Source organism: Enhydra lutris, unplaced genomic scaffold (assembly GCF_002288905.1).
Source record: "Enhydra lutris kenyoni isolate GAN:26980312 unplaced genomic scaffold, ASM228890v2 scaffoldscaffold24, whole genome shotgun sequence".
Taxonomy (NCBI): domain Eukaryota; kingdom Metazoa; phylum Chordata; class Mammalia; order Carnivora; family Mustelidae; genus Enhydra; species Enhydra lutris.
Window position 1 is genome coordinate 2,159,354 of NW_019154108.1, and position 27,992 is coordinate 2,187,345.

Here is a 27,992-nt window from a genome sequence, read left to right on the forward strand (position 1 = left end):
GCCTACTTGTGATCTCTGTCAAATAAATAAATAAAATCTTTAAAAAAAAAAAAAAAAAAGGTACTGCAGAGGGCGCCCGGGCAGCTCAGTCGGTTAAATGTCTGCCTTCTGCTCATGTCATGCTCTCAGGGTCTGGGGATTGAGCCATGGGTTGGGATCCTTGCTCAGTGGGGAATCTGCTTCTCCCTCTGCTGCTCCCCCTGCTTGTGCTCTCTTTCTCTCAAACAAACAAATAAATAAAATACTTTAAAAAAAATAAGATTTTCTACAGTCATGAATAACATTATTTTTATGTTTCATCATTCCAAAACAACTTACAAAACAAGTATATGCATATAGACAAAAATCAAATCACTGAAATAATAATTGACTTATTAAAAAAGTTTAATGGCCAAATTGCAAAACTGACTGTGTTGAGTTTTGGTAGAAATTCTCATTAAACCCCTGCTCCTATGAAATAATTTCTCTGCAAAACAGATGATTCTGAGATGACATGTAGACCAAATCTAAAACACTTAATATGTATAAAACACTTAAAAATTTGAAGGCTAAAGGTCTTAATTTTTTTTAAAGATTTTACTTATTTATTTGACAGACAGAGATCACAAGGAGGCAGAGAGGCAGGCAGAGAGAGAGAAAGGAGGAAGCAGGCTCCCCGCTGAGCAGAGAGCCCGATGCGGGGCTCGATCCCAGGACCCTGGGATCATGACCTGAGCTGAAGGCAGAGGCTTTAAACCACTGAGCCACCCAGGTACCCAAGGTCTTAATGTTTTAAACGTGAATTTAATATCACTGAATTTTCAGAGATTTACCAAAATACAAGTTTGCATTTACATGAAATGCAAAGTTCTAAACAGTTCTTTTCTCCCAAATGAAGACTATTATAATACTTTGTATAAGAAGAAAAATTACTTACCGCTATAATATCTAATGTATTATCACAGACCTTTCGGATTTCATTATTTTTATCATGCATCAGATCTATGAGATATGCTGGAGCCTCTGAATAAAAGTGGTTAAAGATACAAACTCATTTGAGATTGAGGTTATTCAAGCATATTAGAAAATCCCACATTTCTCTAAATTCAAATGCTGCCATAAATCTAACTTCAAATTTTAAAATAGGATTAGTAAAAGATGACCAGAAACATTTAACGTTTCATTTTTTTAAAGGACAGGGATAACAGAAATAAAAAAGAAAAAAAACCCACTAAATAAAACTGGGTAAGGAAAACAAAGCCAGTAAATCTGAGAAAAGTACAAGGCCCAATTTTTGAAAACATGAAAATCATGAAAATAACTGAAGAGGGAGCTCTAGAGCTGTATCACTATAAAGCTTTCTTGATCACGCTGGCCCACATAAAGGTTTAGGAAAATTAATTTCACAAAAAAATTGCAGCAGAAAAGAATCAGTTATATCTTATATATGGTTATTGTGAGAAAAATAAGGCATTTGCACATGAAAAATGAAAGCTATAACCCAATATTTCAAAAAGGAATAAAAGAATTTAAGAAAATAGAATATATGTAAAAGAACAATATAAATCAAAATTAGAAAACAAAATAATTCAGAACTAAAAAGTAAAAATCATTTCAGATATATATGAGCTAAATTTATAATAATATATGAGTAAACAAAAACAACAGATAAAACTCCAAGAGAAATGGAAGGTAAAAAGGAAGAAAATTTGTGAAATTTAAAAATAAATAAAAAGAAAATATTAGAAGATGACAAATATTAAAGATAGGCAAAGAAGATCCAACATAACAGAAATTCCAAAGGAGACAACAAAAGCAATAAAACAGAACAACTAACTAAAAACTATAATTCAGGAGAACTTTCCTGAAATTAGGGGGGAAAAAAGAGAACTACATACTGAAAGATCACATTTGATACTTGGAAAAATCAAACATGGATGATGAATACCCAGTCAAATTCTAATAAAGCTACTTGGCTTAAAAAAAAACAAACAAACAGGGGTGCCTGGGTGGCTCAGTGGGTTAAGCTGCTGCCTTCGGCTCAGATCATGATCTCAGAGTCCTGGGATCGAGCCCCGCATCAGACTCTCTGCTCAGCAGGGAGCCTGCTTCCTCCTCTCTCTCTGCCTGCCTCTCTGCCTGCTTGTGATCTCTCTGTCAAATAAATAAATAAAATCTTAAAAAAAAAAACAAAAAAACAAACATTCCTCTGGTCTCACTGGCAAAAAATCAAAGTCATTTATAAAGGAAAAAAAAGTAAATTGTCGTTGGACTTTATGACAGATACCAATAATTAGCAGACTACAGACTTCATACAGGCATTAACTCAGGAAAAAAGACAGTGGAAATATTCCTTTCAATTGCTGAGGAAAAATAACTAGCAATCTAAAACTGCATATTGTGTTAAATTATTATTAAAGAAAAGATGCTAGTTATTTTCAGATAGAGATATATTTTATTATTAATAGATATTCACTTAGCACTTTAAGAGAATGTAATTATGAAAGAAAATCAACTCAGAGAAATAGACAAATGGAATTCAAGAAAAAACGGAAAACAAGGAAATAGGCCAACATATTATAAATCTTAAATAAGCACTGGTTTTTAAAAGACAATAACTAAAATAATCCATTTTCAAATGTTACAAAAATGAGGTGAAATAATTATACTAGATAGTAAATAACGTGGAAGATGGGACTGGAAACATTAGACTTAAGTGAAAGGAATCAGGCCTCTAAAATTGGAGAGAATACATGTTGAAATTTGGGTTTAACTCCCAAAAGAAAAAAGATGGCATATATAAAATAACAAATAAGTAGGGGAGAAGGAAAGAATAAAGAAAACTTAAATCAATTAGGAAACCTCAACGAATCTCAAAAAGGCAGTGAAGAAAAACTTATGATCTCTAATATTAGTCGGTCTTGGTTAAAACTGTATTTGAAACAGAAGCCACAGGTTTCTATCAAGAAAATTTAGCACATGTGTACAAGCAAATGACATTCTTTGTAGTACTGTTAAAATGCCGAAAAAAATTTTTATCAAGTTTCACAGCAAGTAGCAAAGACAGTTAGCCCACATCTTCTACCCATCAGTGCTACTTACTAATTTTCTTGGGGGACTAAAAGGATATATTTAAAATATAGAAAAAAAGTATAGAATAATATATTCTCAGGGGGACTCTAAAAGTCAAATTTGGCTTATTTTCCCATTCTACAATTTTTGGGGTTGTATGAAAATTAATTATTACAATAGCACTGGTTCTCAATTTCAGATTCTCAATTCCTATGATTGTGCTGAGATCTATTTTAAATATTTCAAACATCTTAACATAAATCATATGTTTATCTAATATAAGTCTAAACCTGCCATCTCAAACACCAAGTTTTTCTTTCGTTCTGTTTAAAATAAAATGATGTTGATCAAATTCTCTAAATTAAAAAATGAGAAAAAGAAATAGTTTACTGCCTAATAAATCTTTATTTAAAAATTTAAGTATATCAGTCATAGCAAAAATCACAATAAAAATGCTTAAAGTTACAGTGAAGTATTTTATTTTATTTTAAAGATTTTATTTATTTATTTGACAGACAGATCACAAGTAGGCAGAGAAGCAGGCAGAGAGAGAGAGAGAGGAGGAAGCAGGCTCCCCATGGAGCTGGGAGCCCGATGTGGGGCTCGGTCCCAGGACCCTGAGATCATGACCTGAGCCGAAGGCAGAGGCCCTAACCCACTGAGCCACCCAGGCACCCCGACAGTGAAGTATTTTAATAATAATTTCTAATTATGTGACAAAAGACCTATTTAAGTATCATTGACATCAATAAAAATCCCTGGTTTTTGAACACCAAAACACTGGGCAAAAGCACTCTAGCAATCTTTATACAATCTTAAGGGATGGATGCAAGCATCAGATCGAACTAGCATTCCTAGTGCTTTTGTAAAAATTTTAAATCAGCAGATTTTTTATGTCCCATTCCCTGCATTATCAACATACTATATTCTTCAGAATAACTATTTGAAAAGTACTCACTTCAGATCCAGTGGCTTAACAAAAATCAAATTTGGGAGAAAATAAAGTTACACTGAGAAGAAAAATCAAATGGAAGTTGTCTTAAGATTGTGGCCTTTGATAATAAGGAACTGACAGTGCATCTTAAACAGACCAGGTTAGAGACGTTTCTTCACTAAGTACCAGCACTTGGTACGTACTACAAATACTTTGTTCTTCAGTAGTCCTCAGAAAAACCCCTATGTGATACATGTAAACAAAGGTGGTCTTTCAAAGAAGTTACCTAGGAAAGCTATGCCTTCTCTTTCATGTCTTCTAACATGTGTTTCAGAGATGCTCAACCCAAAAAAGCATATTAAAATTTCTGAGAAGACCCTGTAGCAAGAAAAACTGTTTAATTGCGTATATTCCCAACTCATTTATTGAAGAAACTTTTTCAATTAAGCAACTATTAAAAAAAAAAAAGTTCCACAGAACACCACTGGGGAAAGTGAATTTATTCCAATGATATGGAGACTTACTGAAAGGAGTGTATTGGAACTTATTTTCCTGAGAGAGTCAGTTTATAAACCACATTTTAAAAATATTACTTTGTGATAAAAGAAGATCTGTCTAATGTAATTAAGGCAAAACAGTATTTGCATATTGATAGCCCATATCAAAATGAATATTTCTCAGTTAGACTTGTTACTCTTCAGACTTGACTTTTGGGAGACTTTATATGGCTCCAGAAATCAATCTAGTCCTCAAAAGCAAGAGAATTTCCTCCAAAGATGATACTTATGATCTTGTGTCATTGGCTTTGAATATAATACTGAAAGAGTTGCAAATGTTTTGAGTGAGGACCCAGATCATTAAAAAAAGAAAAAGAAAAAAGTCTCCCAAGGTATTACTCCTAAAAGAACATTTGCCATTTAGACACATGTTCATCGCCCAAACAAGTACTAACCACATGCCAGATACTATGTTAACTTCTGAGGACAGATGAAGATGAGGAAGACAGAGCTGGTCCTTAAGCTGAAGAGCTCAACATCTTTTGGTAAAAACAGGCATACAAATACACAATTTGAAGTTCTTTATTGAAGGTCAAAATAAATTACTCCTACTGGGAAGGAGGGAGCTTAACTGCATTAGAAAGGCTTAACTGAGAAGACGGCTTATAAATCTGCCTTTGATGAGCTGGGATTATTAGGGTAAGAAAGAGAAAAACGCACTTGAGGCTGCTAAAGCACACAAAGAGGCAGAGGATGGGTCTGTCCGATATGATGAGAAACTGTGGTGTGACAAGAGAAACTGCATACTGTAGAGTTAAAGGAGGGAACTTTGCAAAAATAGATTATGGTCAAGTTAAATGTGGATTTTTCACCTGGGTAATGAAGAACTTTACCAGTGGAGTTCAAAAGCAGATTTTTTTTTGTACACAAAAAAGCAGATCACCAACATGTGTGTGCATGCGCACGCACACACACACACACACACACACACACACACACATTCAGCTCAGATGCTGCTTCTACTGCCAGCATTTCATGACATCCCCAGACTTGGTTATATATCTTCTCTTGTGCCCAATGCACACACCTTTATGACATTAATACACTGCATTATAATTTTTTATTTCTTATTTAGTTATCTCGCCAATTAGACTATAAACTCCTTGAATACAGAGCCTGATACTTTTTATACATGTAGCACGTAAAACAGTATCTGTTCGAAGCTCAGAACTTGGCAGACGTTTACATGGTGAATGATTGTGTAAGGGGAGCGCAGCCGATACAAAGTGTTCAGTGATGAGACTGGGTGGATGGTACCTTCCTCACCCACTCTGAACACAGAAGGCAGACTGTTTTTCAGGAGAGAATGTTGTTATTCAGTACCCTTTTGAATGTAATAACAATCAACTGTCACTTACTATCTCTGTTAGAAACAACTATAGGCACTTTTAAGTTCATTGGGTACTTAGGAACAATCACACAGGGCAGGATATCTTCTTTTCATTGTAATAATATTATGGCTATTTTACAGATGAAAGATTTTATGCTCAAGGGAGATTAGATAATTTATCCAAGGTCCTGCAGCTTTTAAGTGGCAAAAGGTAACCTAAAATTTGGACTATTTGATTATAATGCTCTTTAGATCAGTGGAAGACATCCAGATGGCAATTAGCAACAAATGCCTAAGACTCAAGAAAGAGATTTTGAAGATAGTAAATACTTAGTATAGAGTTGGTAGCTGATGTCATGGGAACAGATGTATTTTCCCATATAGAGTGAATATGATAAGATTTTTGAAAGAGTACTAAGGGCAGTCGTAGGAACATCTGATAGTTAAGTTAATAGAGAAGGAAGTTCTAATATGTGTGTTAAGTTCTTAGGAATCACAGCATGACAAGTTAATAGAATTGTTTGCAAGAGTCTACCTATAACAGATTTGGGATCAACAGCTTCCATGAAAAATACCTAGCCTTCTAAAATTATTTTGAAGTTTGGTATTTTTACATTACTTTAACATATGCTAGAAAAAATACCTAAAGATGCATTTTTTTCTGAGTATGTGAATGTCATTATCTATTGTAAATATTAAAAGGATACGCGTTTCCTTGATTATGACATCTCTCGTGGCTTGGTGGAAAACCATCTGGTAGAAGACGTAAATTATCTGACATACAAATTCATCATCTTCTTGTTGAGCTGAAAGGAAGCAGAACACTTCAAATGAAAGAATGCTATAGTTACATATAAAACTGAAAAACATTGACTGGCATAGTGGAGAATGAGAAAACTGAAAGTGACAGGAGATAGGTAAGGGCCAACCAGTTTACATTATTTATAATACATGGTGGCATATGCAATTTATATATTTAGGTATTTTTTCTAAATTCCATGATGATGATCAGTGAGGAAATTTATAACATATTTTCAGAAGTTTTCAGTAATTTTGGTTACAGTTCAACTAGGTTAAATTACTTTGAAATACAAAGGTAAAAAATAAGATTTAAAAAAAATATATATCAGCTCTGAGTTTAAACCAGACTATTTGAGATTGTCTCAAAAGATCAGGTTGTACTTAAGAAGAACAGAAGGACAAAACTGGCTTAAGAACATAGTAATAGTGCTACTCTATAATTCTCACTATATTTTGCCAACAGGTATAAAGAAATTATTAAATTAACTTCTATGTCCCTAATGTGAAATGGTAACACTTTTTTGTTTTTGGTTTGTTCCATCATAAGAATTTCTAAAACAACTCTAATTTGTGAAATAAATCTGATTCTATATTTTGCCTTTATAATATTGAATTCTAAGTTTCTAAGTTTTTGGTAGAAAAACTACTATAAAGACATATTCTTGAATAATGTTTAAAAAGTTAAATTTTACTTATTGTCATGAAATAAGTTATTTCAGTTTTAATCAAATTGATTATAATAGTAAAAATAATGTTATATAACCACAAGGATAATTAAATTAAATGTTTAATAGAATAGTTTAATAGAATAGCTGATGTCCACTGATTATTATGTAATGGTAAAAGCAAACACTTATAGAAATCTAATTTTTAGGTACTGGTTATGAAATTTGATATATTAATAGTTTTTTGTCAACTCTTGACAACAATTCAATGATATCTGTTAGACACAGACTTATGGGTCAACAGAGCATCTAACTAGTTCTGTAGAAAAAATTGTGGGCCCCTTAAAGTCCAAAGGAGTCTCTTCAATAAATGGTGCTGGGAAAATTGGACAGCTATGTGTAGAAGAGTGAAACTCAACCATTCTCTTAGACCATACACAAAGATAAACTCGAAATGGATAAAAGACCTCAACGTAAGGCAGGATTCTATCAAAATCCTAGAGGGGAACATAGGCAGTAACCTCTTCGACATTGGCCACAGCAACCTCTTTCAAGGTATGTTCCAAAGGCAAAGGAAACAAAAGCGAAAATGAACTTTTGAGACTTCATCAAGATCAAAAGCTTCTGCACAGCAAAGGAAATAGTCAATAAATCAAAGAGGCAACCCATGGAATGGGAGAAGATATTTGCAAATGACATTACAGACAAAGGGCTGATATCCAAGATCTATAAAGAACTCCTCAAACTCAACACAGACAAAACAGATAATCATGTCAAAAAATGGGCAGAAGACATGAACAGACATTTCTCCAAATAAGACATACAAATGGATAACAGACACATGAAAAATGTTCATCATCATTAACCATCAGGGAGATTCAAATCAAAGCCACATTGAGATACCACCTTACACCAGTTAGAATGGCCAAAATTAACAAGACAGTAAACAACGTGTGTTGGAGAGGATGTGGAGAAAGGGGAACCCTCTTACACTGTTGGTAGGAAAGCAAGTTGGTGCAGCCACTTTGGAAAACAGTGTGGAGGTGCCTTAGAAAGATAAAAACAGAGCTACCCTATGACCCAAAAATTGCACTACTAGGTATTTACCCCAACAATACAGATGTAATGAAAAGAAGGGCCATCTGTGCCCCAGTGTTTATAGCAGCAATGACCACAGTCTCCAAACTGTGGAAGGAGCCAAGATGCCCTTTAACGGACAAATGGATAAAGAAGATATGGTCCATATATACAATGGAGTACTGTGCCTCCATCAGAAAGGATGAATACACAACTTTTGTATCAACATGGACAGGACTGGAATAAATTATGCTGAGTGAAATAAGCCAAGCAGAGAGAGTCAATATCATACGGTTTCACTTACTTGTGGAGCATAAGGAATAACACGGAGGACATCGGAAGATGGAGAGGAGAAGAGAGTTGGGATAAACCGGAGGGGGAGATGAACCATGAGAGACTGTGGACTCTAAGGAACAAATTGAGGGTTTTGGAAGGGAGGGAGGTGAGGCATTGGGTGAGCCTGGTGGTGGATAGTACGGAAGGCACGTATTGCCTGGTGCACTGGGTGTGGTACATAAACGATGAATTCTGGAACACTGAAAAAAAAATTAAATTAAAAAAAAAAAAAAGTCTGAAGGATTTCCCTCACATACCTGCCAATGTACCACTCTCCTAGACTACCTGGGCTAAAATTCCATTAATTATTCTCTTGGTATACAGTGTTTCCTCACTTAACCCCAAGGGTTTTAATCTTGAAAACCCATATATTTCTTTATTTTATTTTGTTATAGAAGAACAGTTGACATGTTTTATTCGTTTCAGGTGTACAGCAGTGATTCGACAATTCTACGTATCACTCAATGCTCACCACGGTAAGTGTACTCACCACCTATCACCACACAGTATTTAGGTATCATGGACTGTATTCCCAGAAATCCATGTATTTCTTAAAAAGAGAGGTATAGAGTCTCTGCTTACGATAACCTCATGGCAGAGAACATTAAAACAAGGTAAATAAAACACTGTGAGCTGGCTCTGTCAACCTGCTTCATACATATCTCCGCTCTCTCAACCATAGTCAGTGCGGAACAGCGATTCCAGAACAGGTCATCTGTTTCAACTTTCTCCAGCTGATCAGAAAATCCTCATTCTCACTCTGCCAACTACACTATCTTCACTCATACCTCCCAACTACCTCTCTTTTAATTATTTCTAATTTGAAACCTTCTCTCTGTGAGAAGGGTGGACCAAAGGACATTTATATATACTTTATGTAGGAACACTTCAACTATGGAGGTATTATCTCTAGGTGACCTATTAAAATGCATTATGTTAAGGAATCTGTAAATCAAATTTTTAAAAATTCTAAAGAGAGTAGTGGGCAAAAGACTTAAATAGGTACTTAACTTTATTAGCCATAACAACTGGCCAATAAATACAAACAGGTACTCAATTATAAGTCATTAGGGAAATGCAAATTAACGCAAATTAATGCAAATTAAAACTGCCACTCTGAAGGCCACAATGAAAGAGACCAATGACGTCCAGATACGGGGGTGATGTAGAAGAACTGGAAGTTCAGCACATTTCTGGTGGGACTGAAAATTGGCACAACTACCTTGAAAAACTTACTGGCATTATTTACCAAAGCCAAACATATGGGGACTCCATGCCCCAACAATTCTACTCCTAAGCATATGTCTAATAGGAATAAATACACATCTTTACCAAATGAAAGGTTTAAGAATGTCCACAGAAACATTATTTATAATAGTCCTTCTCCTATCAAAAAAACAAAAAAACCCTATTGTCTACCAAGAGTAGAAAGGATAAATAGTGGTATATTTATACAGCAATGAGAAAAAACACAGTTCTGCATACAACACAGATGAATCTCACATTATAGTGTAAGACAAAAAACCTGGATTCTATTTATATAAAGTTCAAAGCCAGGCAGAAGTAATCTATATACAATAAAAGAGAGGACAGAAACCAATTTGGATAAGGACTGGGAGGTGACACAGGAGGGACTTTCAGGGTGATGGTGAGGTTTCATTTCCTTACGTGAGTGGAAGTAACATGGGCATGGCTCATTTTGAAAATCATTAAGCTGTATTTTTGTATTTTTCTTTATGTATGTTATACTTCAAAAAGGTCTATTAAAATTATACAAAATGCACATATATTATACCTGTACAGGAAAGACTGAGATTAGAGTGTCTTTTTAGGCTTCCCATACTTTGCAAAATTTCTGTATTAAAGCCCTAACCCCAAATGTGACTTTATTTTATTTATTTATTTATTTTTTTAAAAGATTTTATTTATTTATTTGACAGACAGAGATCACAAGAAGGCAGAGAGGCAGGCAGAGAGAGAGGAGGAAGCAGGCTCTCTGCTGAGCAGAGAGCCCGATGCGGAGCTCGATCCCAGGACCCTGGGATCATGACCTGAGCCGAAGGCAGAGGCTTTAACCCACTGAGCCACCCAGGCGCCCCTCAAATGTGACTTTAATTTGGAGACAGGTCTATAAGGAAGTAATTAAGGTCAAATGAGGTCATAAGGGTGGAGTCCTGACCCCACAGAATTAGTATCCTTATAAGAAGAGGTACCAGAGTGTTGTGTGTGTGCTTATACTCTCTTGCTTGTGCTCTCTGCCCTGGGGGGATGTGATAACACATCAAGAAGATGGGCTTTTGGAAGCCAGGAAGAAAGGCCTTATGAGGAACCAAACTGGCTGGCACTTTGACCTTGGACTTCCCAGCCTCCAGAACTTTGAGAAAAAATATATATTTTTGTTTAGGCCACCCAGTCTTTTTGTTATAGCAGCCTAAGAACACTAACACAAGGTTCTAGAGAACTTGACGGTAACAGAATATTAGATTCAGATAGATTTTGTATACCATGTGGAAAACAATGACTCCTGGCCCCTTAAAAACACCACAAAGGTAAGGTAAAAACTCTATCCAGGCCTCACTGTCTAATACTATAACCATAGCCACTGTGGCTAATTAAATTAAATACAAAATTCAGATTCTCAGTCCCAATAGCCACATTTCAAGTACTCGACAGCCACATGTGTTGGAGAGCACAAATAGAGAACACTTTCTTCATTATAGAAAGTTTAGAGGATAATATTGGACTTAGGAGGGAACAGGATGCTTTGAATGAGCTTCCAAATGAACCTTCCTGATTAAAAAAAGGGTTTGCACAACACAGGAGATCTGATTCAATCAACACAAAGCTCAACAGAAAGAAGATAAAATAGAATATTAGTATTTCATGATTGCAGATCTTTTATATTTAAAAGTGTTAACTAATACCCTGTTTATATATTAACATAAAAATGAAATAAAATAAATTATAATTTACCATTTAGCAATTCGATGAGTGCAGGGATTATCCCAGATTTGGCTAGCAGCGCAGCACAAGAGTCATCCATAGACACAGTTCCGATCATTATGACCACCTCTAAGACAAGGTCATCTTCTGCAGCACCTAGTCAAGTCAAACCACAGAAAGTTCAGTGAAATGTCCTGACCAAATCCATTTATATTACCAAAACTTGGAATGCACAGAAGAAATATTGTAAGCTACTATATCAGTTCTTATGAAGCCTTACTTAACATGCTTATAAATTTGTCCTCTTCCCCATATTTCTAAGCTCAATGAGGACAGTTCAAAGTGTTGGGGGAAGGCAGTAGAGAAGTGAAGATACGTCTCTGAAAATATAAATGAAGGACGATGTAAACAGAGAAAATAGAAGACTCACTTGAATGTCTCAAAGAACTTTCTGTGTGCAGCTGTATGCATATATAGAGATATATGGCATTTGGTAATTTTAAAAAGACAGGATAAAAAAATAAGCAGGATAGGGAAGGGAAACTAATATTAAGAAAACATATTGTTAGGAAGAATAATACATAAATATAAGAGGAGACCTACTGACCACCTCCCTGGGAAGAAGAAACTAAACTGAGCTGAAACTCAAGGTGTAGGAAGAAAACGCGCCACCTAGTATAATATTGGTCAGAAAATACTGCTTGAGCAGCCTTATCCACAACAGAAAGAAATAACTTAATGATTATGCAAAAGGAAAATACTTAGCACAGACCTGGTTTTAGTTTATCCTTGAGATATGGAACTAACTTGTACTCCTTAAGAACCAATTCCCAGTCTAAATCTGGAATGGTCAAATTTGCAAGAGTTCCCAAACATTCAATCACAAACTCCTCTTCCTCATCATTAGAGATCTGGGCTGCAAGGTCCCCAACATAATCCTAAATAAAACAGAATTTAATACACATTTATAATATGATTGCTGCAGAAAAGCCAATCTGATAATATAGTCATAGGAAGAAAAAAAGAAGTATCAAACATGATTCTTATTTCAATAATCTTAAACCAAACTGCTATACAAGCCATTGGTTTAAGGGTTGTTTGTTTATTTTTAGTAATCTCTACATCCAACATGAGGTTCAAACTCACAATCCTGAGATAAAAGTTCCATGCTCTTCCAAATGAAGCCAGCCAGGTGGCCCAGAAGCCAAAGGTTTAAAAGGCAAGAAAACTGGAGTGAGGATGGAAGGGTAAAGGGTAGGGATCATAAAACGAAAACAACTTTAAAACTTAGATTGAGATTTCTAGAAGCTAAACTTACAAGAAGTTGATAAAAGAGCAACTTGGGTTATGAGTTAGTATTTGATAAGAGCTCAGTAAGAGTTTTATTTCCAAATGTAGCACTTTAAAGCTTTAATTTCCAGGTTATTTTAATAGACAGAAACAAAGAAACTATACTTACAATAAATAAATTTTTAGTTGGTCCATCATGTTGGGAAATATTCCTAATCATTTTCATCAGCAATGGATCCTTGAACTTCAGAGCCCTCTTCATGAGCATCTTCAGCCCATTTCCTACAAAAAACCAGAAACTCCTTTATTTGAATTAAGGTTCATTTAAGTTAAATGATTTTTTGTTGTTGTTTATAATTCTCAAAAAAACCCCCAATCTACACACGGTAAAATGCATGAATCTTAAGTGTACAACAAATTAATTTTGATAAATTTATGCCCCTGGGAAATTCATACCCATATCAAGATATAGAATATTTCTATTCACTCCAGAGAGTGCCCCTTCTCAGTCAATTCTCTTCCCCAAATGTGATCGCTTCTCTTCTCCTTTTCCTCTTCCCCCTATTGTTTTCCTTCTCTTTCTTCTTTTTAAACACAGATTAATTTTATCTGTTCTAGAATTACACATAAATATATGTGCGCTTTCGTGTGTGGAATCGGCACCACAAATTTAAAAAATGTAAATACTTTTTGATCCAGAAAATTTGTACTTCTAGGAATGAATCTTTTTTTTCTTTCTTCTTATTATTATTTAAATTTTTAAATTAACATATATTATTAGTCCCAGGGGTACAGGTCTGTGAATTGCCAGGTTTACACACTTCACAGCACTCACCATAGCACATACCTTCCCCAATGTCCATAACCCAATCACCTGTTCCTTACCCCCTTCCCCCTCGGGCAATCCTCAGTTTATTTTGTGAAATTAAGAGTCTCTTATGGTTTGTCTTCCTCCCGATCCTATCTTGTTTCATTTATTTCTAGGAATGAATCTTAATATAAAAATGGAAATCTGAACAGTTTCAGAGAAAGAAAAATTACAGCAGCATGGTTTGTTACAGAAAAGAAGTGGCAACAAATTAAGTATCTAAAATATCTGATTAAATTCTAGAAAATCCCTTAATAGATTATTTTGCAGCTATTAGCAATTATGTCTTATATGTTTGGACCAACCAGGAAATAAAAAAAGAACTTAAACAATTCATGGAAACCAATGAGAATGAAGACACTTCAGTCCAAAACCTATGGGATACAGCAAAGGCGGTCCTAAGGGGGAAATATGTAGCTCTACAAGCAATTATGTTTTATAAAAGTATTTAATCACATGGAACAAGATTCAAGATATTACTAACAAAAAAAATTTTGTCACCATATATAGATAGAAAAACCCCATTTTAAAAATATATGGACACAGACCCATACCCCTGAAACAAATTATGCATTATATGTTTATAATAATAATAATAATAATTATAATAATATACAGAAGCATTATACCAAAATATTAATCTATCATTATGTCTGGATAATGAGAATAAGATTCTAATTTTTTCCTATTTACTCATTTGTCATTTTTTTTTGCTTTAAAACAAACATATATATTTTTCAAATAAGAAAAATCTACTGAGCAGGTTCCAAAATATCATAATGCATGACAAGCTACTTTACAAAGTTATTATCTAAACAAATACCTAATACATATTTTTCTACTGAATTATCTTACACTGTAACAGATTGTTTTGCAAATAAAGAGTTTTGTTTCACCTAGAAATGTTTTCAAAATTCAAATTTCAATTAAGGATAACTAAACCCTGGTTTATAAAATGTTACTAAAGGGTGTTTCTACTCATGACATAAGAGTATTTATTCTGAATTCATGTGACCTTTAAAGATGAGAGTTATAAATTTTTACAGCTATTTAAAAATAGGATTTACATAGCTAGTATAATTCTTAATTCCTAATTATTTCTTTGCCGTCATTTGCCAGTCACCATATGATGGCGGTCATCTATGAAGCTCAAAGGCACTAACCTTCACAGATAAGCTGAACATTCCTTTTGTTAGCAGCAAGATTAATGCAGAAGGAAATGAGTTCCAAGTCAATTCGTTCATCTGAACATTCAAAGAGCATCTTCATTAACTAGCAAAAAGCACAGGAAATATTTTATTCAAAAAAATACCAAAAATACTAGAAGTCTTTTATTACAATGTATTATCTTGGATCTTATGTTGGGAATAATAAAATACAATTATATTTCAACTCACAGAAGTGGTAGGCTGTCACTACCGACTAATTGAGTGAATTAATGGTTAATGAACTACAAGATGTTCAGTTAAATACAGACTACCAAGTAACAGTGGAGAATACAAGAGGAATATTAGCTACAGTCTTTGCATTTAAGGAATTTAAAACACTGTACAGAAGTAGAGCATTCTGAGCAAAGGAAATAGCTCGTGCACAGGTTACAAGGTAAGGAAGAACAAAAAAGGCCAAGCATGGTTGCAGTGAGTTAAACTGTTCACAGATAAAGGTAAAAGCCAGATCATGCAGGGTGTTGAAGTACGTATTAAAGATGTGGGGCTTCATTAAAAGGATAATGGGAAGCCATTAAAGGCTTCTAAATAAGTAAAATGTCAGGATAAGATTTGTATTTCAAAATGATCTGGACAGTGTGGAAAATAGGCTGAAATAGAATAAGAAAATGTGGGAAAACCATCTAGAAGACAAGAGGAAAAGTCCAGGTAAGATGATGACTACTTGTGATAGATGGGGCCGTGGGGATAGAGAAAAAAGATTGGATTAGAGATATCTTTAGGAGCAAGAATCAAAATGGGATTTAATAACTGACTAGATATTGGGGTTAAGGGAGAGGAAGTGTCAAAAATGACTCCCATGTTTCTGTGCTGAGCAACAACATGGATGGTACCACTAACATTTTCCAAACATGAGAAACTAGAGTAGAAGGAAAGGGAAGTCAAGGGAAGATAGTAATACTGGTTTTAAGTATGTTGCGTTTAATAAGCTGCTTATGCAGTAGTCTGGTGCAGATATTCAGTAAAAGTTATAAATGCAACCCTGAGTTTGGAAGATATGTTTGCACTGGAGATTTAGGCATCATCATATGTGACTGATGACTGAAGCTGTGGGCTGGACCCAGTCCTCTGGGATGGGTCAAGAATGAGAAAAGGACTCCATCCTGATAAGAGGAAGAGAGGGTAGATCTGAAAAGCAGCAAACAAAAGAACAGAAATCTAGGAAAATGCAGGTGACCCAAGCCATCTGTCAGTAATCGGTATTTGTCATGATGAGAGACAGTCGTGATATTAAAGAAGAAATGAACAAAACTTTATGAGAAGCTAGTCTTCTGTAATTGGTAAATCAGATTAACTTAGTGTATATTATGTAAAGATACTTTTCTCTAAGTCAAATTGCTAAGACATGTGGAAGTCAATCCTACAATTTATTACCTAAGAATTTCTTATGTCATGTCTCAGGGCCATAACTTTTTCGACCAACATGCCTCTGTGAATCCAGTAAGTGAATAATAACTATTTGTTGTCTGGTTAGACCCTATTCTGTAAAATCTTGTTTTGATGATTTTCTATGTAGTTTCAGATAACTTTCAAGTTTCAGAAGGGATATATGGTCAACATACAAAAATCAATTGCATTTCTACATGCTAGCTATGAACAACTAGAAACCAAAATTAAAAGCACAAATCTGGAGCACCTGGGTGGCACAGTCCTTTAAGCGTCTGACTCTTGGTCTCAGCTCAGGCCCTGATGTCAGGGTCGTGATATCGAGCTCTGTGCTCAGCGCAGAGCCTGCTTGAGTTTCTCTCCTTCCTTTGCCCCGCCCCCCCAACTCTCTCTCTTTCTAGTAAATAAATCAATCTTTTTTTTTTTTTTTTTGAGATTTTATTTATTTATTTGTCAGAGAGATAGAGAGAGCACAGGCAGGCAGAGTGGCAGGCAGGGACAGAGGGAGGAGCAGGCTCCCTGCGGAGCAAGGAGCCCAATGTGGGACTCTATCCCAGGATGCTGGGATCACGACCTGAGCTGAAGGCAGCTGCTTAACTGACTGAGCCACCCAGGCATCCCAATAAATCAATCTTTTAAAAAAATAAAATAAAAACACAGATCCACTTACAATTGCTCTGAAAAATACCTAGATAGGTATAATGTTAACAAAACTATCCTCATATATATATATATGCTGAACACCACAAAACATTATAGTAGGCGAATAGTTGGCAATGTATCATGCCGTTTTCCCAGAGGACAGCTCTTTAACCACAAATGTTGCTACTAATGGATTATTTATATAAAGAATTATTAACACTAATAATATTACAGAATGAAAAAAATTCTATGGAAAAACTAAAATAATCTTAATATACTGGATATACATTTAGCAGATTTTGCTACCCATCTATATATTAAGTACCAATTAAAAGTAAATTATAGGGGCACCTGGGTGGCTCAGTGGGTTAAGCCTCTGCTTTCGGCTCAGGTCATGATCCCAGGGTCTTGGGATCGAGCCCCACATCAGGCTCTCTGCTCAGCAGGGAGCCTGCTTTCCTCCTCTCTCTCTCTGCCTGCCTCTCTGTTTACTTGTGAGCTCTCTCTGTCAAATAAATAAATAAAATCTTAAAAAAAAAAAGTAAATTATAAATTAATAAAAATGTAGGTGACAATCCTCTAATATAATTAGTATGTTTTTCATACGCTAGTTAAAAACTTCCTATAGATTCTTCCAAAGTTTTATTTATGCAAGAAATTTCTTTACAATAACAAAAATCTGCTACATCAAAGCAAAATATGTTGCTATTTACTTGAAATTAACCTTGTAGTATGAAAATTGCCCTTACAAATGGGGTTAGAGATGATCTGTTTAGAAGCTGAGGGGTTTTGTTTTTGGTAATTTTCATGTTAAATCTAGGGCAAAGTAATTAGAAACTAGATTTTAAAAAAATAATGCACAGTTTGAAATCTTATCCAACTATCCCCCACCCTCGTCAAATCAAGAGAAATTAGAACTAAATGTGAATGAAATGTATCATGATATAGAATTAGCTTTTCATAATAGGAAAAAGAAACATTTCAATTTTAATTAAAGCATTCATATTTAAACATAATAGTTTCGTTCAAACTCCATGAGCAACATTATGTCTCTAATTTGATTGTTACTCAGGCACTTCAAAAGTAACTGTAATTGCTGACAACTAGGAAATATTAAAACTAGATTTGTTTTGTTTTAACTATGTCCATTGTCAGCTTTTCCTAATTTAACAGGAAGGCACTGAAAGGGCTTTGGCCTGTGCAATGAAGAGGCAACAGTGTTCAATCAGACTAGTCCCCTATTGAGTATCAGATACCAAAGACCCACGACTGAAATCACGGTGTCTAGACTCCCTGGCACCTGACTTCACTTATTTACCAGTGACCAGAGGCCAACCCCCACAGCTCTCTGTACTCACATACACCTCTACTGCCCCCATCCCCCCACCCAAACATCTTTGAATGATTATGGCAGAACTTTGCATGCCACAGGAATCTCTTCTGACTGGCTACTCCCTAACTCTGCCGTTTGAAGTGATGCTCTGGTTTCTGAACTTCAGTAGATAATGGCAAGCAGGAGCAAAGGGGGCTGTCAGAAAGGACGTTTACCAGCATTCAGCTAAAAAGAAGCATGTAGATCAAAGAGGGGCCAAACGGGACAACTGTGGTGGGAAACATGTGGATCCCCAGGAAGATTCCTACACACTGTTCTAAGGTAAAATACTAAATAACACCATGACATCATTACCTAAACATGTACTTTGATTGGCCCTTCTAATACCAATAAATATTTTTATATGCATCTGGATGGCATTTACACCTATTTAAACAAAACATGCATTTTAGAGGTCTAAATAACAATGAACTGTTAATGTGTACCTTTAACTATTATTACAATACAACTATTAACTCCTGGTTATCCCCAAGTTTGCTTACCTGAAACAATTCACCCACTGAGACCATTAAGATCATATAAAAAGTTAGACTTGACCTGGACCCCAAATTTTACAGAATGGTAACATAATAGGGAAAAATTAGAATATGCTGGATAACTAGAGGCACTACAGTACAAAAGAAGAAAAGCAATATAATATTGGGAGAGATTATAAGGCATATTGAACATATAATCACCTACTCTGAGTGTTAAATAATTTACAAAAATTCCAATTATACATCTATCTTAGAAAAACATATATGAGAAAGGCAGTATTTAAACTCAATATGAATGGATCCAAAATAATGTGAATGATATGATATTTTACTAATAGTACCTTACTTCTGTATAGTGTTTTATGGTTTATAAAGCTCCTTTATATAAATATCTAATGTAATTAAAGAATATGACACTCCACATTTTTTTGGTCATTGAAATGAATATGGATGACTACTGAACCACTGCTTTCCTACTTTCAAAGTTATTTTAGGCCTTTCATTTGAAAATCATTTGTAATACTTGACAGTCCTTACCAAACAAAAATTAATGTGCATAATTTCAAAGTTAAGTATTACATTAAGATCTAAACCTCAGATACAGCTTTATTTAATATTCAGATTAATCAGTTGCTGTCACAAATAGTTTGTTCTTTTATTTTTTTAAAGATCTTTTCTTTTGGGGCACCTGGGTGGCTCAGTCAGTTAAGCATCTGCGTTTGGCTCAGGTCATGGTCCCGAGGTCCTGATCGTACCCCATGTTGGGCTCCCAGCTCAGAAGGGAGACTATTTCTCCCTCTCCCCCCCAACTTGTACTCCCTCTCTCAAATAAATAAATAAATATTTAAAAAAAAAAAAACCCTTTATTTTTACTTTTTAAAGACTTATTTATTTACTTTAGAGAGAGGGAGACCGAGAGAGAGAGAGCATAAGAGAGGAAGGAGCACAGGGAGAGAGAGAATCCTCAAGCAGACTCAGCACTGAGTGTGGAGCCCAAGGTGGGGCTGGTCCTAGGACCGTGAGATCATGGCCTGAGCTGAAACCAAGAGTTGGATGCTTAACCAACTGATCCACCTGGGTGTCCCAAGAATTCATTAAAAAAAAAAAAAAAAAAAAAAAGATTTTATTTATTTATTTGACAGAGAGAGACACAGTGAGAGAGGGAACACAAGCACAGGGAGTGGGAGAAGGGGAAGAAGGCTTCCCACAGAGCAGGGAGCCCGATGCGAGGCTTGATCCCAGGACTCTGGGATCATGACCTGAACAGATGCTTAATGGCTGAGCCACCCAGGTGACCCCAAGACTTCATTTTTAAGTAACCTCCACACCCAATGTGGGGCTTGAACTCACAACCCGAAAATCAAGAGTCACACACCCTACTGACTGAGTCAGTCAGGTGTCTCAACAAATAGTTTAAAGCTTTACTAGTTTTAAAATCGTAATTTGAGCAGCCACTACCTGTGAAAGGAGTATCTCTTTAACTTGGAAGGAAGCTTGGAAACTGTAATTTAATCCCAGATTCCCTTTCCATGATTCTCTTATTCTATAATGAATTCGGCATTGGGTGGCAATCAAGTCATGTCAAGTTTTCCCTAAATATGTCAAAACTGAGTCCTAATAAGTACAAGTTACAGGATGGATACAACTTTAGGACCAAATATATTAAAGAGTATCACTTTGTTTCTCAAAATATGGCCTCACACTAAAAAGCTTCAGGATGTTTATGATGTAATTTAGTACCATCACCTCACTATGCTTATCAGGGTTGAATTTTTATTAAAAAATAATACAGAATGTTGACTACTACATGAGTGTGGGGAGATTTTGTTCATGAAATATAGTTTACAAATGTTCTGAAAACCCCCACTGCAGAAATGTTTGATGTTATAAAATTATGTCATGAAAACATGCATGAATATTGTTCATGAAAAGGTATGGGAGAATTCTCTACATACAAACTTTTCAATTGCAATAATAATGTGGCAGAAATGACCCAAACAGGCTTTTATTTCCACTTCTTTATTAAAAATAAAGTTTTATGTCTCATGTTTGAAATTATACATTCTAAAAGAGGATAATTCCAAACTGAAGATTCAACAAAACAAGTTTTCTGTTCCTTTTTATTTTACATTTCTTTCTTTTTAATTTAGTGTTATTTTCTTTAAAATCTAATCTAGATAAAAACATCAATTTGGACAAGAATATTATTCTTTTTTGGCTGCTTTCCAATTCATATCCTGTAGTCAATGGAGTTCTGACACTAAATGGGATTGGAAAAGGAACACCCTTTGAAACTGCAAAGCAGAAACCCTTGGAACATATGGAGTGAGACTGCAGTAAATCACCTGTAATCTCCCTTTGACATGGCTACTCTTTTATTGAAAACTTGTTTGACAAAGAGTTTGATTACACTTTACATTGGCTACAGTCTGACATATGTTATCTCTATAAGAAGCCTTGCCTTGTTAGATAAGATACACTGTATATTCTTTGAAGAATATCTATTTCCTATAAACATAATTAGTTCATCCTCCTGACATAAAAAGCTAAGAAATTACCCTTGAGAGTTTATCAGTTTTTTTTTGTTTAAAGATTTTATTTATTTATTTGACAGAGAGACAACGAGAGAGGGAACACAGCATGGGGAGTGGGAGAGGCAGAAGCAGGCTTCCCTCTGAGCAGAGAGCCCAGTGTAGGACTCTATCCGAGGACCCTGGGACCAAGATTTGAGTGGAAAGGCAGCTCCTTAATGACTTAGCCCCCCAGGTACCCTGAGAGTTTATCAGTTTTTAATTGCATGTAGATAAAGTATAAAATTCTGGAATAGTAAATTCAATTCTAGAATCATCTCACTAAAATGGAATGAATAAAAAGATGGGCAGTTAGAATAAAAAGTGAAATTATGGTCTATTTTTTACTACATATTATCTTTCATATAATATACACTGAATAATTTACATTAGACTAACAAGGAATTGTCTAGTAGGAATCTTAAGAGGAACTACTTTAGTAAGTGTGACTTACTATTTATCTTCCTCTAAAGTGTTTTTTTAAAGTGGTATTTTTATTGTTTACTATATATCCTGCAATTTGCTTTTTGTTTTAGAAAACCACTTTATAAAAAACAATGTAATATCAAAGACCAGTCCAACAAGGGTTCCAATCATCAGATATTTAAATTAGTGGAGCTCAGTTTAATAAAGATTGATGGGGGATGCCTGGGTGGCTCAGTCGGTTAAGCCACTGCCTTTGGCTCGGGTCGTGATCCCGGGGTCCTGGGATCGAGTCCCGCATCGGGCTCCTTGCTTGTCGGGGAGCCTGCTTCTATCTCCGCCTCTGCCTGCTACTCTACCTGCTTGTGTGTGAGCCCTCTCTCTCTCTCTCTCTCTCTCTCTCTCTCTGACAAATAAATAAATAAATAAATAAAATCTTTTAATAAAGATTGATGGCACAATAGTGATTCTGTGAATGTAAATTCCCTAAGAATAAAATGTGTATAATATGTATAGAATTTCCACCCTTACAACATAATCCATGTAAAAAATCACTAAACTCCTTCAAGGCACAGAGACCTAACATATGAAATATATTAAGCAACTGAGTCTTAGCAAAATCTTTCTTAAGAACGGTACTGCAAAGATAAAAGAATTTTGATAAAGCATTTTCCCATCAGAGAACACAAACCATTTAAAATCATCGAGCATAAATAAAATGAAAGTGCAAAGTTAGGAAATATTTGTAATATCAGAAAGAATTAAAATAGTTATTCCATATTGAGATCTCATTTATTAATCCTAAAAATAATAATATGCTGATGGAAAAACTGGTAGAGGATATGAGTTAATAATTTATAAATAATGTGGATAATAAACATATAAAAACTGTTCAACCTCATTAATATTCATGTAAATGAAAATAAAAACAGACACATTCCAATTTAAGAGAAATGGTATTAGTCACAGTACTGCTAAACATGAAATACTAGGCAACTGCCCATGTGTCCATCAACAGGTGAATGGATAAAGAAGAAACGGTGTGCAGGTGTGTGTAGGTGTATGTGTGTGATAAAATACTAACAGGTCATCAAAAAGAATGAAGTCTGGCCATCTGCAATGACATGGATAGAGCCTGAGAGTATAATGCTAAATGAAATAAGTCAGTCAGAGAAAGACAAATACCATATGATCTCACTCATATGTGGAATTTAAGAAACAAAACAAATGAGCATAGAAAAAAGAAAAGAGAGAGAAACTGATGGTTATCAGAGGGCAGGAGGGTGGGGGGATGGGTGAAGTAGGTGGGGGGGGGTAAGGAGTGCCCTCGTGGTGATAAGCACTGGATGATGTATGGAGTTTTCGAATTACTACTGTACAACTGATGTAACACTTTATATTAACTATATCAGAATTAAAATGAAATAAAGGAAAAAAGTGAAATGCTAGTTGGAAATACAAACATGCCTTCTTAAAGGTAATATGTCAAGTACACAAGTGTTCATACCTTTTGACTTTGTAATTCTACTTTTAGGAATTTAAAGAAAATATCAGAGATGTGGATAAACATTTACATATTATATATTCCACATTATTTCATTTGTTTACACATGTTTACTTACAACTATTTTTATGTGATAGAATGGAAAAACTAAACAATTTTTAAATTATGATACATTTATGTAATAGGATATTATACAACTATTAGAAATAATTTTTGAAGACAGTTCAATGACTGTTCAATGACATGGGAGAATACATTATGATCTACTAAGTAAATAAGGTAATATACAATTACATATAACATAATCTTAATATATTATTTTTTTAACTATGCAGAAGGAAATGTACCAAAATATTAAATGATTATCTCTGGGCCTGGGATAACAGAAAGTTATTTTCACTTTTACACTGCTCTGTACTTTCCAATTTCCTATCACAAATTCAAAATTTTTTTTGAGTGTTCCAGAATTCATTGTTTACAGTTTTATTCCTTTATTTAACAGAAAAGGACCACAAGTAGGCAGAGCAGCAGGCAGAGAGAATGGGGGAAGCAGGCTCCCTGCTGAGCAGGGAGCAAGATGCAAGGCTCCATCCCAGGACCCTGAGATCATGACCTGAGCTGAGGGCAGAGGCTTAACCCACTGAGCCACCCAAGTGCTCCCAAATTATTATTATTATTTTTAAAGATTTTATTTATTTATTTGACAGACAGAGATCACAAGTAGGCAGAGAGAGAGGGGGAAGCAGGCTCCCCACTGAGCAGGGAGCAAGATGCAGACCTTGATCCCAGGACCCTGAGACCATGACCTGAGCGGAAGGCAGAGGCTTAACCCGTGACCCACCCAGGCGCCCCTCCCAAATTATTTTTAAGAGGGAATTTTTTTTTTTTGGAAGATTTTATTTATTTATTTGACAGACAGATCACAAGTAGGCAGAGAGGCAGGCAGAGAGAGAAGAGGAAGCAGGCTCCCCGTGGAGCAGAGAGCCCGATACGGGGCTCGATCCCAGGACCCTGAGATCATGACCTGAGCCGAAGGCAGAGGCTTAACCCACTGAGCCACCCAGGCGCCCTTAAGAGGGAATTTTTAAAGGAAAAACGTATCTGGCAAACCAAGAGAACAAACTGAAAAATGCCTGTTTTTTTATTATTATGTTCAAATAGCCAACATATACTATTGTTGTTAATGTTTTTAAAAAAACTTAAACCACTTACCTGTGGTATACAGTCAGTGTACGCAAACATTGATTTAAAGCGGTCATCCATGCTTATGTGGTAAAGAACACACATTGCTATTTGCTTGTAGTTTTCATTACCTGGGCATAAGAAATCAAGGATATGATTAAATCATAGATATAACAGATTTTTTAATCTATAACACACAAATTAATACATTAAAACTTTTAAGCTCCTGAATCAAATCCTTATGCACCCCTAATTAAGAAAATATTTTGAGTTCCCTGTTTCAGTCCCAAAGTTTGGAATACAATATCTGTGAAATATCACTAATAATCAAGAGATAACATGTATTTTGCAAGGTATGCTTGTGAAAAAAAATTAACCACAAACCAAAGAATTTATCATTTTCAATAGTCTACTATAAAACAGATAGGGTCCCTGGGCCCCAACACTACCCATTCCATCAAAATATGTGATTAATACAGTTCTTGACAGTGATGATATATGCACAACAGTGAGCCAAAAAGTGTATTTAATTCCTATGAATCAGAACTGGAAAAATAATATAAATGATTTAAAAAGAAGTACAATAGTATTTGTAACATTAAAAAAACAGGACTATAAAACATTAAGGGCTATAAACTAAGCATAGTCTAAGGGCTGCTTCAGTACTCAGAGGTCAGGTGATCTAGCCTTATATACCCTGAAACTGAGAAAAGAGAAGCAAATGATGTATTATAGACCGAAAAATAAAATGCAATCCTTCTACTTAGATAGGCCTTATTTTAAGGACCTATTTATGATCTCCAAGTCAGTGACAGAACTAGAATTAGAAAAGTTGTGTAACTAAAAAGTTTTATTCAAAATAATATCCTGAGAAATCTTTGAAGATATCTGGAGTTTAAAAAAAATCAAGCAGATAACTGAATTTAATTGATAAATTTGAAGTATGAAGATTTTAAGTATGTTTTAACATGGAGGACCATAAAATTACTAAAATACTTAAGTATTTTTTAAAATTCTGTTTTAGATTCTGACTGAATTTTTTCATATATCAGGCATATCTTTCAAGGTAGTTAGAAATTCTTAGGGGACAAACTTTGGTACTCTCACAAGGCTTAGTAAAGCATATGGAGTTTCCCAATAAATATCTGCTGCGTGATTCTATTTTTAGTATTTAAACAGCATAATGACTGTAGTTAACAATCCTGTATTGTATATTTGAAAGTTACTCTCTTGAGTAAACCTCAAAAATTCTCACCACACACACGGTAACAGTGTGAGGTGATGGATGTGTTAACTAACCTTATTGTGGTAATTATGTTGCAATATATACATATATCAAATCGTTACATCCTATACCTTAAAGTTACATAAAGTTTTGTCAATTTGGATCTCAATAAAACTGGGAAAAAGAGCAGTGATACATTAAAAAAAATCAGAGGTTAAAACAGAAGAAATAAGTACATTTATTCAAAGACAGAAATTACTAAATTCTAAAAACTCCAGATTTGAGAAATGTATTTTAAGGAGTTACAGGAGGTTCTTTACAAGTAAGTAAAAAAAATATGCTGACCCTTTATCTCTAGCTCTTTTTCTTCCTGGACCTTATATGTTAGATAAAAATATATCATGTGGTAAAGAACAAAGCGAATCTTCAAAACAATCTGCCAAGTTATATATTATCATCCCTGTGTTTCAGATGAGGAACCTAATGCTCAGAGAAAAACAAATACTTGCTACACAGCCTTGTAAGTGGTTGAGCAGGGATTTAAACTCTGATTCTAAAATCTTCAGCAGGTTATGTTACAATGCCACTCAAAATTTTTGTTTATATCATAAAGTGAAATGGCCTAAGTAATATGTTATTATTGGGTATAAAAGACTGATCTGTACTGACATATGATAGAATAAAACATATTTTTGAAATAGAATTTTTAAAAACCTGGACTTTTGGATCTTTTAAAATTGTTTCGCTAAAGCTTATTTCCTTTAGCTTTGCAGATTGGATAGAGTGACAGGACCCATCCATATGCTGTCTACAAGAGAGCCATCTGGAACCTAAAGATACATCCTGACTGAAAGTGAAGGGATGGAGAACCATCTTTCATGCCAATGGGCCTCAAAAGAAAGCTAGGGTAGCGATTCTCATATCAGATAAATTCGATTTTAAACTAAAGACTGTAGTCAGAGATACAGAAGGACACTACATCATTTTTTTTTTTTTTAAGATTTGTTTATTTATTTGACAGACAGAAATCACAAGTAGGCAGAGAGGCAGGCAGAGAGAGAGGAGGAAGCGGGTTCCCTGCTGAGCAGAGAACCCGATGTGGGGCTCGATCCCAGGACCCTGGGATCATGACCTGAGCCGAAGGCAGAGGCTTTAACCCACTGAGCCACCCAGGTGCCCCTACATCATTCTTAAAGGGTCTATCCACCTAGAAACTCTAACAATTGTAAATATTTATGCCCCAATAATGGGAACAGCCAACTACATAAGCCAACTGTTAATCAAAATGAAGATTCATATTGATATGAACACATTAATTGTAGGGGATCTTAACACCCCACTCTCAGTAACAGACAGATCATCCAAGCAGAAAATCAATAAAGAAACAAGGGCATTGAATGACACATTGGACCAGATGGACCTCCTGGATATACACAGAACATTCCACCCTAAAACAACAGAATTCTCATTCTTCTCGAGCACACATGGAACTTTCTCCAGAATAGACCACATACTGGGTCACAAATCAGGTCTTAACCAATACCAACAGAATGAGATTATTCCCTGCATATTCTCAGACCACAATGCTTTGAAACTGGAACTCAGTCACAAGAAAAAGTTTGGAAGGAAGTCAAACACTTGGAAGCTAAAGACTATCCTGTTCAAGAATGTTTGCATCAACCAGGAAATCCAAGAAGAACTTAAACAATTCATGGAAACCAATGAGAATGAAGACACATCAGTCTAAAACCTATGAGATACAGCAAAGGCAGTCCTACAGGGGAAATACATAGCCATCTAAGCCTCACTGAAAAAAAAACTGAAAAATCTAGTTTTCAATATCAACATAAAAACGACTTCTTGGGATAAAACAAAAATAAAAATCCATTCATCAGATGAATACATACTAGTAAACATTCAAATTTAACTAAACATCTGCAAATTCACTAACTTGACCATTTGGAATACAATGCATGAAGAGGCTACATATTATATGTGAAATAATGAGATTACTTATTTTGTCTTTTTCTCTATACCATTATAATTTATAAGAAATTTGCAGAATAAAGAATCCACATCAAATCATTTTAGGTAAGTTTCAGGTCTTCTCTAG

At 35.0% G+C, this 27,992-nt stretch overlaps 1 protein-coding gene across 1 annotated transcript in view; it reads right to left on the reverse strand.

The window, feature by feature from the left end:
- The window catches only part of LOC111150717 (kinesin associated protein 3), a 166,606-nt gene that overhangs the window by 48,709 nt on the left and 89,905 nt on the right, over positions 1 to 27,992 (reverse strand). Inside the window, exons 11-17 of the mRNA XM_022508269.1 lie at positions 24,685 to 24,785; positions 15,016 to 15,124; positions 13,154 to 13,266; positions 12,467 to 12,632; positions 11,725 to 11,850; positions 6,580 to 6,678; positions 917 to 1,002 (exon numbers count right to left, since the gene is read on the reverse strand). Of these exons, the coding sequence (XP_022363977.1) occupies positions 917 to 1,002; positions 6,580 to 6,678; positions 11,725 to 11,850; positions 12,467 to 12,632; positions 13,154 to 13,266; positions 15,016 to 15,124; positions 24,685 to 24,785 (800 nt within the window). The remainder of the gene's footprint in view (positions 1 to 916; positions 1,003 to 6,579; positions 6,679 to 11,724; positions 11,851 to 12,466; positions 12,633 to 13,153; positions 13,267 to 15,015; positions 15,125 to 24,684; positions 24,786 to 27,992) is intronic.